General features: G+C 39.3%; 1 protein-coding gene across 12 annotated transcripts in view; it reads right to left on the bottom strand.

The window, feature by feature from the left end:
- ALG5 (ALG5 dolichyl-phosphate beta-glucosyltransferase) overlaps positions 1-15,087 on the bottom strand; it is a 47,738-nt gene extending 32,651 nt beyond the window's left edge. For 3 of the 12 annotated variants that reach the window (XR_004842749.1, XR_004842748.1, XM_035900244.1), the window contains exons 1-6: positions 14,654-15,081; positions 12,058-12,126; positions 10,715-10,807; positions 9,028-9,141; positions 7,640-7,699; positions 4,281-4,432 (exon numbers count right to left, since the gene is read on the bottom strand). Coding sequence is in view for 10 of the 12 variants with exons in the window: in XM_035900244.1 (XP_035756137.1) it covers positions 4,281-4,432; positions 7,640-7,699; positions 9,028-9,141; positions 10,715-10,807; positions 12,058-12,126; positions 14,654-14,932 (767 nt within the window). In the remaining 2 variants the exon portion in view is untranslated. Of the gene's footprint in view, positions 1-1,627; positions 4,433-4,965; positions 5,055-7,639; positions 7,700-9,027; positions 9,142-10,714; positions 10,808-12,057; positions 12,127-13,364; positions 13,412-14,653 lie in introns of those variants that run through there. The other 9 variants (XM_035900295.1, XM_035900303.1, XM_035900287.1 and 6 more) reach the window with 9 other exon arrangements.
- Positions 15,088-15,664: the final 577 nt, after the last annotated feature.

Below are 15,664 nucleotides of genomic sequence, written 5' to 3'. Positions count from 1 at the left end.
CATGGTTTAGTGGTGGGATGGCAGGGTTAGGTTAATGGTTGGACTTGATGATCTTAAAGGTCTTTTCCAACCTAGACAATTCTATGATTCTATGATTAGCGACAAAAGGAGGGCTAAGGAGAATCTCCACCCTTTACTGGATGCAGGGGGAAATACAGTGACAAAGCACGGGGAAAAGGCTGAGGTACTTAATGCCTTCTTTGCCTCAGTCTTTAATAGTCAGACCAGTTGTTGTCTGGGTACCCAGCTCCCTGAGCTGGAAGAGAGGGAGCAGAATGAAGCCCCATAATCCAAGGGAAATGGTTAGTGACCTGCTACACCACTTACACACACACAAACGGTCGAGTCCCCATCCCTGGAGGTATTTCAAAGATGAGCAGATGTGGTGCTTGACATGCATCCACATGGTTTAGTGGTGGACTAATACAAACTCCACATGGTTTAGTGGTGGACTTGGCAGTGTTAGGTTAACGGCTGGACTTGATGATCCTAAAGGTCTTTTCTAACCTAAATGATTCTATGATTATATTCTATAAGCATCTCTAAATCAAATTCAGCACAGCAAGAAGAAAACTGTGGGTTTTTATTATGTCTTCACATAAGAATTCACTCAATGCTGTAGTATCTCAAAAAATGTAACCCTGACAAAACTTGAGCAGGACAGATGAGGCTTCTGCAGAAACTGAATCATGTTCATTCTCTTCAACAGCTCACCACACGCTCTGGCTCAGCAGCAGGGGAGCCTTCGACAGACTCAATGGCTAGGGTGCTGGCTCTTTTATCCTATTAAATGCTGCTTGTTTGTTGAATATTCCCCAGCACTCTCCTCCATTATTACCAGGATGCCTGAGCACTGACCACACTGAACTGAATCCTTCTTTCAGTACCTAACAGAGCTGCACTTCACTGATGGGATTTTAAGATTCGAAAAGAATAAAATAATTTCTTCAGATGCCAAATAGCCCTAGTGCAGTGATGCAGAGGGGGTAAGAAACCCAGATTTCAGAGCCTTTTGTCCACTATCAAGGTAATGGTTTCTCTGCAACTCCCCGCTGCTGGTCTCAGTATGAATACGTTGTTCTGTGACCCAGTTAGGGATGCACCATTGTTCCAAGTCAGCAGAAATGTGACTATTATTTCTTCCTCTTAGATCTTCATTCTCATGACATGTACAGAACCTCTATGGCACAATGTCTAACCAGTTTTTATTTTCCTTTTTATACACATGCTATGCAATGGAAAGATAGCAGGGGCCAGTTTTGTTTAAAATAAGAAGTTTCCATTATTGGGCTATTTCAGATTCTGACATTATCACATACAAAGGAATCCAATGTATGGTTCTATGGGATGAACGCTTGATGTCCCTGTATAAATTCCTACTGCAATTATCCCAATTGTCTGTATAACACAGACACTTATGACTACAGTTTCCTTTAATATACCCACTTTCCCCACATGCTTATACCTCCCCATCTCCCAGTTTTCTTTCCAGATCTTAGGAATATTATAGAATCATAGAATCATAGAATGTTTTGGGTTGGAAGGGACCCCTAGAGGTCATCTAGTCCAACCCCCCTGCCGTGAGCAGGGACACCTTTAACCAGATCAGGTTGCTCAGAGCCCCGTCCAACCTGGCCTTGAATGCTTCCAGGGATGGGGGCTCCACCACTTCTCTGAGCAACCCGTGCCAGTGTTTCACCACCGGAATTAACAGGGAAAGGGACAGTACTCTGTTTAGTACACTGAAACACTAGCTTCTGGTTACACGTGCTGAATGGCTGTCTATGAAGCTGATGATAAACAGCTTTTGAGTCCATACTGTAGTTTTTTCTTCAGCAGTGGCAATAATCTGAGTTTCTCTCCTTTACTAGGGTTTCAGTTGCCACAAAACTTGCCAAAGCTTTCTATCTTGAGATCTCTACTCCTCTGTCAGATTTCACTGAAATTAGCCAGTAAGTATGAAAATAAAGGCTGGGAAGTACAGGGACTACCTGAAGGACAGATGACGATACAAGCAGGCAATATTGCATGTTTTGGCAGAAAATTAAACCAAACAGAAAAACCTCTATTGTTGTTTTAGGCAAATTTGCAACTTGGAAGTATCTGAAGAGCTATTTATTGGAAGAATTTGAATTATTCTTTTTTTGACTAACAAAACAAACATTCTTCAGCACTAAACAGTAGATTTCACACAAATGGGAAAGCACTTAGGGGATTAGTTTATGAATTACTGTATAGAAAAAAGCAAGAATAGAAGGCTAATTTTATAGTAGCACAGACAAGCACAATAAATTAACACACCAAGACCTGAAGATCCAGCGTGTTCCACACCAGCAATATAATTACTATAAAATAATTCAGCAATATTCCTTTTTCACTGCCTCACGTCCTGGATAGTGGGGTACAGATGACAGTGTACAGCACAACTATTTTTACTGTTTTGTTCCTTTGATGCTAGAGAATCTGAGTAGCAGAAGAAAGCTTGTTAAGACTTTTTTAAAGAAAAAACTGAACACTTTTAATAATATGTCCGCCCAATAAGTACAGTTATATTCAAAATCTTCTGTTTGCCACAGAATAAGATTGAAGATTGCATTTTTACACATGAAACTGATTATCCTCATTCATTTCTTTCAGAATTTCTTCTTGAAGCCCTTCAATTAGAGAGTGAAGTTAAATAGGATAATTTTGAGATGTCCACTTCTGGGCTACTTATACATGTTTAACCATATATTTAGAAAATTCCTGTATATGAAATTTACAGAACTTTATAGATCAAGTTTGGTTTTGGAGGTAGCAGCAGAAATCATGTTTCTGGTTCAACCTATAGTTTTCTTTATGGCAATACGTAAACCACTCAGCTAGGAAAGTGATTTTGCAAATGCTGACTGCCCGCAAGTCCAGATTCAATTGAACAGAAGGTCAATGCTCTGCATCAGATCTGTGCACCCAAACACTACCTTTGCAATCACATTCTGGATGAGCATTATAGCTCAACTATCACTGCCAAAGCTCAACCTAAACCAAGATGTATTGGAATTGAGTAGGACCGCATGATTACACACATTTTCATATGCGAACATTGTTCAGTAATTCTGTTCTCTGACAGAAAGCAGTAGCCTGTGAGAGATTTTCTTGGATGATGAAAATAGTTTGAAAAGATTTGATTATACTTAATTAATCCTGGGGACTGTCACCATCCTTCTCAGCAATAATTGCAGTGTAGGAAATTTACAGAAATTATGGTATTTGTGCAGAAGAAATGTTTCAGTCCCATAACAGCAGTCATAGCTGTATCACTCTCATAAGGGAGCTGTTCTAGCTAAATTATAATAAGAGAGAGCTCTAAAGTAATCCAAAGACTATGCATAATTTTCTACTGTCTTACATCAATGAGATCTACCAGTAGTTCTCTCATGAAATATTCTGGCAAGAAAATAAGCTAAGAGTAGGCATTTGCTTTCACTTTGAGCCTTCAGCGATTATGAACATCAGATAAGGATTTTAGGTAACGGTTAAGCAGCACTGAATCGTGAGGTTGTAATGCTTAAAAACAGACTGATAAAATTTTTGATTAATAACTCTTAACTTTGCATATCATAAGAAGAGCTTCTCTCCATTTTTTACTCTGCTTGCATGGCTCATACCTGTAAAAGGAGAGTGAACTCTCAGAAATAGGGAGTGAATTACAACACAATCAAAAATTGTTTGTTTGGGACTTCTTTTAGAGGTGAAGAGGAAGATAAGATTTCTTGGGATTTTCTTTTTGTTTGCTCCCCTAATCAATTACCAGTTGCTCTGAAAAGGCAAAAGCAAAATGTCCCACGTCTCAGTATTACACAACTCTTTCTATACCACATGCCAAAGTAAAATGGACTTGCAAGGAGTGAAGGAGTCAGTTGTTGCCACTCAAAATCTCAGCAATGTAGTCTTAAAATCCTTCTTGCAGTTTATGTTGGATGCCTTTTCAAAATTAAAACTTAGTAAGCCCATCTGTTCCCTCTCTCCCTATTATCACAAGTAGAAAGAATAAAATTAAATATTCAACTATTTCCTAAAGTGTATTTTAATAATAAAATAGAATTCCTAGCAAACACCAGGATATTTTAGCATAACAAGAAATCTAAATTGCCAAGCAAGTAGTACTATAATTAGTTACACTGAGCAGCTAGGATTTATACACAGACATCACGTGCTTCGTAGTACCTGCAATAATGAAACCACTTTTTCAAAACCGTGTTCAATTAGGAAAAAAACAACAACAAAAAGAAAAAATTTACCAGCGTTCTATATGAAGAGTTGAGAAGGTCCGCGAGGCAGCTTTTCTGGTTAAAAGTTTAAATCCACACTGCGTATCCCTGATCTCTTTGACACAAAGAAACCACACAAGGAAGTGGAACCCATACATAAGAAGAGTTCGAAAGTAAGAGCGCTGTGGACAAAAGGCAAGAAGTCAGAAGGTTTCATTTAAATGACGAGTGAAGTGTTTGAACAGAGCTGGCTTACAGGACAATAATCCCGTTTCACGATAGCTTTCAAAGTTTGTAAACAGTTTTTGTTCTCCACTGGGATAAACCCAGAACTTTTCAGTTGTTATAGTGAAACAAAATTACAGCTGAAAAGGAAGGACTTGCCAGTCAAGTGCATGGTTAGGGCGCTGGCCTAGGATATGAGAAGTCCAAGTTATTTTTTCTGCTTTCCCTAATTCTGAGCAGTTTTTTATTCTGGATAATGCCTTATTAAGTGGAGTAGGAACCTGCACCTGGATTTCAATTAGTGAGTGGGACAGCCATAGCATCTTCTGCATGGTTCTCTGGGAATTCCCCCAGGAAGAGTGAAGGACGAGGGGGATGGCATGCTACATGCTCTATTCCACTGGACACTTATGAGCTACTTTTCCTCTCTGTCTCATCCTCCTGTTTTCCTAAAAATTGTTTGAACAGGTCCAACAAATTCAAAAGTTACCTGGACAAACAATGGAGAACAAGCCAGCAGGACTGCATAAAGACTGCTATTCTTAAGAATACACACTTAAACAGGTTCCAGCTGCTACTCTGACACAAAGAGAGGGAAAAAAAAGTTTTATATTATAAAAAACCCCAAATGGGAGCATCCTTTGTTGTTTGCCACCCACTTCTTTCATTCAAGACTGCATAATCTCCAGAGCTTGCAAACACCATGTTAAGGCACTTAAGGGAATGCAATTGAAGAATGCACTTTTTTGCAGTATATGATGGACCAAGTAAAAACAGGACTAAAGTAACAGTTGCTGTGCAAGACTATTTCATTTTGTATTTCTAGTAATGTTACATAGTCACCTCTTTAATTCTTTGACTTTCACAATTTTATGTTCCTGGTAAACGTTCTCCCAGTCTACTCTTTGGTTACACCTTTATTCTTCACACAATAATCATACAGGTAAGTTTGTCCATGGAATCCAGAGGCTGAACTCTGGGTTTTCAGAGGTCCCTCCCAGTCTTTTATTCAAGACAGCTCCTGAACAACGAGAACTCTGATCCACAAACGGCTTCTGAACTCACTGCTGGTCTTAAACTCAATTTAGGTGATTGTATCTACCAACTGCAAGCCAAATAGCATGCAAAATCTTTAGGAGCCAACAATTTAACTGGTAAGCATCTCTGGGTGATAAGAGATGCCTTGAAAGCTAATAATTTCAAACCTTATTTGAAAAATGAGAAGCTGCTCAGCTTATTATGTAATAGCCTTTGGCTTAAGGAAATTCAAATTCACAGCTTGTGCCTCTCAGAGAAGTGCTCTAGCCCTAGGTTAATGGTGGATCTGCTGTGGATTCTTTCGCTCTTTTGGTGAAGGTGAACCACTGTGTGACCAAGAAACACAAGGCCACTACTCCCAAAAGGGAAGTTCTAAGAGGCTGCACAACTGTCAGCCAATGAAATTTTTTACTTACTTCACAAGGAGGAGTTCCTGGGTGACGTTCATCACTCCCAGGACTATTTATGCATGTCATACTAGGAATTCATTAATGTACATTAACAATTCTGGAGGCAGAATAGAATTCTTGATGCCTTGAGACTGAATTTAAGGGTGAAATTTTGGTCTTAATAATAAATACCATATGGCTGCTTCTCACAGCTTCAGTCTCCTGTTTTAGACGCCATTAAGCCCAGAGAGTAATCCCAACTTCTCAAAGATTGTTCTGCTATTTTTTAATACCCATTACACTACACAACACTCTCTTCCCAATGTGGTAAAGGCAGTCTTTCCTGTCCAGTCTAGGGACAGCTGGGTGATGAAATGGGTTACATATTTCAAACAGAGCAGTACTACCTAACCAGCTGGTGAATCCTTCATCAAAATTTGTCAGAAATATGGGGAGAAACAGGAAGCAAAGGATGGTCACACCCTAAAAATTGTACTTTTGCATTAAAAGACAAAGTCCTGTTCTAATTCCTCTCCTTCATGTAGCAAGACCTTCAAAGACAAAAAAAATATGAGTGCGCTAAAGGAAGTTTATCTATCTTCAGTACCTGACCACACAGTGAAGTGTTTTTTCTGGGCTCAAATTTATCAGCTACATGGTCTCCATGTAGTAGCAACATTTCCAGGATAGACTGGCCTCACAGACAACAAATAACTGCAAATGGAATATTCTGTACTACAAGCATGCAAGTACCATGTCAAAGATTTATCCCAATTTCTGATGATGTCAAAGGTTTTGGATTTGGGTTTTTTTGAAGATGCTAACATACACAGAGCAGTATTTACAAGTAGTCTTTCCAGTGAACCACTCCAATAGTACCTGATAAACCAGAAGAAAAAAATTAAAGATCTATCAGGGTCTGAATGTTACCAGTGTAACTTCTTCTGAACTTTTGTAACTATTTTAGCAGTTGTGTATATATATTTTAGAATAATTTCAAGTATTAAACATCAGTATAAACAAAGCTGACTCTTGAGAACATTCAACATGATGAGCACATCCAACAATGCTGAAAAAAATTAGTCCAGCAATGTGTCTGTTGCAATACAAGTTCCACGCCTGTGCTTTGTCAATTACTGTCTGCCAAGACATCAGAAAACCAGATGCAAGATTAAGACTGCGCGCCTATGCATCACTGTTTATTCCACAAGAGCCACACACAGAACGGTACTGCCCGTGTGTTCAAAACTCAGAAATTTTACTATGAGTAATACAGAAAAATTACGGTACTTTCCAACAAATTGAAATACTCTTCAAACAGTTTGCTGCTAATTATCCCTAACTCATTTTAAACAGGTTTCAAGATCTGCAGATCAAGCTCTTGCACTGCAAGGGAATCAATAAAAACGAACTCATCAGTTGCCTTCTACTCCAGCCCCAGTACTGGTTACTAGCTACTAATTCTGTCAGGGATTAGAAGCTCTGCTCGTAAAATTCCCAACTAGGGAAATTAAATCCATAAATTGGAACACTAATTGACATCAGTTCAAAGTGCTTGAAGTCTAGAACACATCCTTTGCATGTGGTGGAGCACATGCTACAGTTACGACAACGTTTTCCTATTTTTTAGCTTCTCTTCTCTTACAAATATTGATTATTTAATTGTAAGATCTGTAGAGCGCAATCAAATAATGGAAGTATTTGAGTATTAGTACACAGCAGGAAATGGAAACAAACCTTTGCTATTGAGTCCTTCTCCAGATGAGCTCTAGAACCACAGGAAATAGCCATTTGGTTCTGCACAGGAATACAAATCAAAGAATTATTACTTAAACTAACATTTTCTGAATCAGTGGAATCTTGTACTGAGAATGGTATAATAAAGAACTTCAAAGCAGTATACTTTTCTGCTTCCTGTAGCTGCACTTTTTCAACTGCTAGATTCTGAGGCTAAAATCACTCTGTTCTACAATTAACAGATTACCTAAAATTTATTACGTTTTGCATATGGTGCATACAAATTGCTGCAATTTATTAAGGCCTTACACTGTTTCTCTGAGGTATGGATACGGCAGATGTGTTAAACAGCACAGATAAGCATTCAGCATTCCTTGGCACTGAATGTTATAATGTATGTTTTCCCTCAGTATTGCACTGTGGAAGAGGTAACAGAATAAGGTGCTTTTTGCACTGATGTACCTTCAAACAAATAAGATGCCATGGTATCAGCCAAAAATACAATCTCAGATTAAATCAAAAGACCTGATCAAAACAAAAGGTTTAAAATTATTCTCATGCTACTGCTTCTCACACGAAATATCTCAAATCTCCTATAGTTGAGAGTACAGGGCTGTTGCTGGAGAACCAGCAGCTGCTGCCACCTTGGTAGCAGAGAGCATCAGGGAAACACCACCGCCCGGTGGCTCCCGCGCTTGTGGTCCTGCACTCGCCAGACGGCCACCCTTCACACAGGCGCGTCCCTCGCAGCTCCCGCTGGAAGGCTGCACATGGCTTCTGGCACTTCGGGAAACTAGCTACAAGCAGCTCACTGCTCTGCATGTAAGCTCTAGGTTAAAGAAAATAAACCTCAGTTCTTTCAAGTCAAGCACCCAAAAGAGAATGACTATGCAGGGAGGAGCTCTTGTTCCACAGGTTTTTGAATTCTTACTTACAATAAAAGTTCTTCCAAATACTGTCATTAAACTAACAACTCTGAGAAGAGATCCTCTATAAAACAGGGTGAAATTAAGATGCATCCTTAAAGGTATATAGGATGACATCAGATAAAAAGAAAACACAAAACAGTTAACAAAGAAAAAATTGTTTTTTAACTGAGCAGGCAACACATGGTATTTATACAGAGCAGAACAACTTCAAAGGAAGAATGGTAAATAGAACATTATGTACTGCATTGAAATAGGCACAGTGAATGCAAAGGAGGTAAGAACTCTTGTGGAAGCCACCTTCTGACAGCCCATTCTTGCAGCTTCAAAGCTTACACCTAGGTCTTCAGACTTACACCTACATCTTCAACCAGATCTCAAAAAACTCAAGTTGAAGAGGATAATAAAAATCAATCTGTATGCATGTGTATTAAACTAAAACCATGAGAACTTCATACTCACAGGCCATGGCTGAAGATTTTTTAGACCTTCTTCTACTTTTTCGATATCTGCAAATTTTGTAGCTCCATCTGCATCAGCCATAAGGATTTTTTCCCCCCGAGAACTAAAGACACCCTGCAATCAAAACAGTCAATAAAAATCAACACCTTTGAAATCAGTATTTGTCTTAAGCTAGCTGGAAGACACTCCAAAAACCTGGTGTAGTAACTAGAACAGTGGTATCTCAAAGATTCAACACAACAGATTAAGTCTTAATATTTTGCTACTAACAACAATTTATCAATTTATTTTGTAATAACATCTAGAGACTTCACACACTGGGTAGTGTCCCACAGTGAAAGACAATGCATGAACACGAAAGGTTAACAATCCCTCTCCAGAGAAGCTTGCAAACCAAAGGCTTTACAAACCAAAACCCCAAGACAACAAGTTGCTACAGTCAGCTGTAGAGGGGAGCACAACAAAGCAGTGATTAGCAGCTGCCACTGCCCTGGATAGCTTTTGTCATTTGAGCTATGGAAAGGAGGATGCAGTGCTGGTTTTTTTCCTAACACTGATTCAAGAAAATTCAAGAGATAATCTTAAGTTAGTTTTGAGAAATAAGTCTTAAGTCACAGTATCACTGCAAAACATGTGTGATGCACAGGTCTCACAGCTTGCTTTGCCATATTCTTGGTCAGACATCTTTGACAATTTTTGAAGGGGTCCAGACAGGAAAACAATCAGCAGTGGGTTTACCAAACGTGCTGTCGCAACCAAGCATGTGTGACTTCAGAAAAACCTCTCAAGGAAGTAGCAGTATATACATCCGTTCTACATTCTGCAGTGCAAAAATCTATCAGAGAATTTTTCTCCCTCTCTTGGAGTAACTTCAAAATTATATCCCTTACAAAAGTTCCATACATTCTAGTTTAATGTTCTTTCCATTTGCTCTTGTTATTCATATTTTGTAAAAAAAATTAAATTGACATAGTAAAGATAGAGCTTAAAATACAGATAAAGACAGTCACTGATAACCCATGACACCACCCTTCTTCATACAAGTAAGGTGTCATTCATCTTAGGGAAAAAAAAAAAATATTCCTTCTAAATGTGTAACAGCAATTTTACTTTTAGAACATGATTATTTTATGACAATATCTATATGAAAATCAGTATGTGAAAGCACAAATTGTGCTGGTTCTACTATTGAGTGCGGTGATAGCAGTGAGCTTCAGTAAACACAGGCTTTGCTGGATGAGAGTGTTTGTTCATTAGCCATTTTTAAAACCACAGCTATGACCTGGAGAGTAATGTTTGCAAATTTAGCTGTATTTTCTCTACAAAAGCTTTACTTTAATCTGTAAAGCTTTTTTTTTTTTGGTTGGTTGTTTTTTTAAACACATGCCTATTTCTAAGCGGAACTAACAGAAACATGAAAGTCAAGTCTCACTTTTCTTTTCCTTTTGAATTCTCATACAAAAAAAATTCTTTGTTACCGATCTTCCTGTCAAAATACTGTTTCCAAGATCTAAAATAAGCTTATTGTGACAAGAGTTTTTGCCTTAATTTATAGAACCTGTACTCAGTTTTCTGATAATCATTTTGTTAATGTCTTGAAGTCAAAATGCCAATCAGCACAGCTCTATCTTCTGCATATTTGGGCACAGGTAGTTCAGACAAAGAAGGAGATGAAAGTATCAATTACCATCCTGACTGCTCCTCCTTTCCCTCGATTTTTTACCAAAGTAAGCACTCGCACTTTGTCGCTTCCGTATTTCCTGCAGTACTTCATTGCAACCTGATAGACACACAAAAAACCAGCATAAAACAAAAACAAGAATCGAGGTAGAAGTTTGCATTTGCTCACCCTTTTAAAAAAAAAAAGTAATAGCACAGAGCTATAACCACTTCAGTCAGCACAAATATACTGCCAGTGTTTGCTGGAGTCTGTTTGGGAAAATGAAAACCAGTTCACAGACAACAGAAGACTGAAAAAGCTAGTCTGTTCAATAAGAACAGGATATTCCCCCCAGAAATTCTAAACCCCATTCACCCAAGTCCAAAAAACTCAATACTAATGTAATTTACATCATACTTTTACAGACCTTTTATACCAACACCAATAGTTAACCCAAGAAAAATAATTTTCTACTACTGCTACCTATTTCTCACTTGTCTTGCTGCTATCTGTGGTTTTAAACAAAAGTTCATGGTGATCTAAAATCCCATTCATATTGCAGGGATGTGCACATTTTGTTCCACGTTATGGGGAAGAGAAAGCATGGGTTTTTTCCTCTAATTTTTTCTAAAGGTTGTCTCAAGTCCTTCTAAGTCCAGAGTCCCACGGCCATAGTGTGCTCGGTTAGAAATTATGCTAGAAGGAATGCAAAGCAGTCAAAGAATATATATGAGCAATCCTTAATGGACAAGTTTAAGGGAAGTAAATCAAGAAGCAGCATTCATTTTAGTAGCGAACTCAAACGTCTTCCAAGCAGTAGTAAAAAACCTTCAAGTTGGCCAGCCTTCCTTTCCAGTAACATACATCAAAGTTGAAGCAGAAGAACGCAGAACTATTTTGAAAAGACTACAACTGGCACAGGGACTTTTAAATGAACAATGCCACGAAGGGTATGGGAAAGAGCTATACAACATGTCGGCTGTTCTGTCAATCACAGTATAAATCAGCTATTTTAAAAGTCTTTTTAGCTTCCTCAAGTTCATATTCACATCACTGTGCACACGTAGAACATTTCATAAGAAATTTCCTGAAATTAAGATTAGAATTATTAGAATCTCAGCTGCAGGAAAATGGCTGTCACAGATGCCAATCAAAAATACTTGTATTTGCAAAAGAATTGTACGTGTATGCATGTGTGCATGAGACATCCACAATGCACACAGGAAATGACAGAAAGTATTCATAAATATGAATTTTAGTTGTCAACTACTTCAAGTACCAAAATATAAATGTAAAACATTATTATATTTCACAAATGCAGTACAAAAATCCATACCTCTGATTATTTGTAAGATACTTCTTTTTCTTACCTTTGTAGTTTGATCTTTACTACCATCATCAACCACTATTACTTCATAAGTGAATGAAGGATCTCGTTTCTTGAAAATAAGAACAGAAATAATACATTTCATCCCATTTCTTAAGTAGGTATTAGGTCTTTCAAACATCAGCATTCTTTTCTCCCTGGCAGTTTTTAACTCATTCATGGTTGCCAACAGACACCAATACGATGCAGTAAATTTGTTAAGGTGGCATAATTAAAGAATTTTGCCATATTTGATGCGTCTTCCATTACAGCAGCTTGTCAGTTTTCCTCAGCTACCATCTAGCACTGAAAAATCAATTTAGTTGTAAAAGATGAACGCTCAGAACAACATAACTGTTAAGAAAACCCAAACAACACGAAACCCACAACCTTCAGAGTGGGCTTCTAACCCAGAGAACAAATCCCAGTGAAGAACTTGTCAGAAAAAAACAGGATTTAGTTTAGAAACCTAAATGTATGGCTCATCCTTAATCTCTGTCTTGGAGAGATATCATGCATAGGAAGATTTTTTTCATCACATTGTACTATATTAAATTTTTATTTAATTGAAAAATACCTTCTGGCATTCAATTTAAAAATATCTGTAAGAGACAGAAGCATTACTTCTATGTGGCTACGTAATATTGTTTTAACATATGCCTGTCCTGGTTTCATCTGGGATAGAGTTAATTTTCTTCCCAGTAGCTGGCACAGTCCTGTGGTTTGGATTTAGTATGAGAAGAATGTTGATAACTCACTGATGTTTTAGTTGTTGCTAAGCAGTGCTTACACCAGTCAAGGACTTTTCAGCTTCCCGTGCTCTGCCAGGTGCACAAGAAGCTGGGAGGGGGCACAGCTGGGACAGCTGACCCCAACTGGCCAAAGAGGTATTCCATACCATATGACATCATCATGCTCAGTATATAAACTGGGGGCAGTTGGCTGGGGAGCAACGATCACTGCTCAGGGATGGGCTGGGTGCTGGTCAGCAGGTGGTGAGCAGTTGCATCACTTGTTCTTCCTGGGTTTTGCTTCTCTCTCTCCCTTGTTGTCTTCCTTTTTGTTATTAATTTATTATTATTTCAATTATTAAGCTGTTCTTATCTCAACCCATGAGTTTTCCTACTTTTGCTCTTCCAGTTCTCTTCCCCATCCCGCTAGGGTGGGGAAAGTGAGTGGGCGGCTGTGTGGTACTTAGTTGCCAGCAGGGGCTAAACGAGGACAACACCAAATAACAAAGTGAATAGATCACTGACTTATTATACATAATACATAGAATAATAATGACTTTTGGATGCACAATGAAAATACCTGTCTTTTTTCTAGATAATCCAAGGCTTCATCCATCATAAGAGGTACTAGAGAAGAGGTGGAGGAGGTCAGGTTAGTAGATTATAACAGGCAAAGCATCAAAAGCACCAAAAAGCACCTGCACAAGCAAGCTGAAAACAACCAGAAAGCAAAGCTGAGCAAATTGCCTCTTTCATACAGCACCACCTTCAGTAAACAAGCTTAGCACCTGCAACTTTAAGTCCTGTCCTTTCTGAATGCAAAAAGACACTGAAGAAAATCACACATGTAGGACAGGATAAAAACATTTCTTCTGAAGATTAAGAACCAACTTTCCACTTTGAAATATGTATTCTCTACACAATACTAAAGGAAAAAAAAAAAAAAAAATCATTCTCCATGACTGACCCTGCAAACCAGCACTGACTTTTACCTATTTAAGTAAGCTGGCAGAGAAGGCAACAAGAGAAATTCCTAACACTAGTCAGTAACATGCCTTCTCTTACTAAGGCTGCTGGCTGTGATGCTTCAGTCAACGAACAGGAGCTACTTTTGCAGCTGATTTATCCACAGGTTAGAAAGACATTCAACTTTATGGTTGTCTTTGCAGCCTATGTTCATGCCTGAGCACATCTCAGGTGATTATTCTACCTCCAAAGAGCGAGACAACTAAATTAAAAATCACATGAAGCATATTAAGACCTTGCTTACTAAAAGCAGGTGCATGAGAGCCAGGGCTGAGGAATGCACTGGACTTCAGAAAGGGCCAGGCCTACCTCGTGTCCAGATACACTTATTTGTCAACATCTCTCTTAATGGAATCCCAAACAGCTCAGTATTTCCACTCACCAAGAAAAGGAATGACAATGTGTGCTACCCCATCAACCTCAAGCACAGCTTTAGAGCTTGATTATTTCTATTGCACCTGAATGCCTTTGCTTTTTAGTATCAGGTACTCATATCTATGGCCAAGTCAAACAGAAACCCATGAGATCACCCGTTTTTCTGTTTGTCTGAAGCAGCTGCTGTTGTTTACAGAGTGGGAAGCTCTCAAATCAATTTTAAAAGTCTTTTTCTACTTCTTGCCTTACAGCATTTACAGGGGCAATGAGCAGCCATTCTGCTGGACTTCATTAAAATAAAGAGGATTCTTACAAGTGCCCCATGCTATTTTTAGCAGCAGAAATCACGTTACATGGTGTCTGTCTGAATCTTGAAATTCAATGTACTTGGACCGTTTTCTGGAAACTCTGTCCAAAATCAGATACATAATCTGTCTTGCCAGAAACTACTGCTAACATAAAACTGACCTCTGCATTATTAGAGTAACAACAGATAGATTTTCTTCTTTTTCTCAAAACAAGAAAAATCTTACACCGGTCTTCCTCATTGTATGAAGGCACAACAACAGAGAGTTCCCTTGTAGCGGGATCATGTATACTCGGTAGAGATTCTTTCCTGCCTTCATCATTTATGAAGAATTTCTCTTCTTCATGTCGGTGAAGGGTTGGCATGTTTCTGGCAGTTACGTGAGCAATCATACAAACCTGTGAATAAAAAGCAAAGAAGTGAGAAAAAGCATCGAGCATTCTATTAAAGGTTTACCTAGCTTTTGAATGTGCTATGTGGGGCAACCAACTGTATTTCAGTAATGAGGTGGGTCAACGGTGCAGTATTTCATCCACTGACCAAATCACAGAGGACCAAAACCTTCGCGTGACATTTGATCGCTCCATTTCACCTACTCTGATCACTGTCAGCCCACTGGCTTGTTGCTGCTTTCAACTGCAAAGCCTGCAGCTGCCTCCAAATTTGTGGTCCGAGCCCCGCAGCCCCTTCCCCAGGCCATCTCTACCAGGCGAGCCGCTGCTGCTGCCGCCACCCTCTGGTCCTGCACGGAGCCACTGAAACCAATGGCACTGCTCAGGGCCAGCCAGCCACGTCTGCTTGCAAAACTGAGACCGAGATCATTTTTATGCGTGGCTAAAATAAATCTGTGGAACTTGGGGTTTGGAGTACTTTTACTTGGTAACACCGTCTAGGCGGTGCTGCTGATGGCCACCAGCGCTGCACTTTCCAGGTGCCGAACTTCTGCAACTCGCAGGGTACTGCAGTCACTGGGGGACACACCGGGCTCCCGAGGGGTCACAGAATCACAGAATCGCCAGGGTTGGAAGGGACCTCGGGAGATCATCTAGTCACCGCCACAGCGCGCCACCGGGGGGTGTTACAGGACGCGCTGTGAGGACGACATGCCCCGCTTTCGTCCCGCCCGCAAGGCGCTTCACCCCACGCCTTGCCAAAACACCTTCCCCGCAGAA

The sequence above is a fragment of the Egretta garzetta genome, unplaced genomic scaffold, assembly GCF_000687185.1.
Source record: "Egretta garzetta isolate BGI_Z169 unplaced genomic scaffold, ASM68718v1 scaffold40, whole genome shotgun sequence".
Classification (NCBI taxonomy): domain Eukaryota; kingdom Metazoa; phylum Chordata; class Aves; order Pelecaniformes; family Ardeidae; genus Egretta; species Egretta garzetta.
The sequence above is the reverse complement of the archived record's forward strand: the minus strand, read 5'-3'. Positions and strand labels throughout refer to the sequence as shown.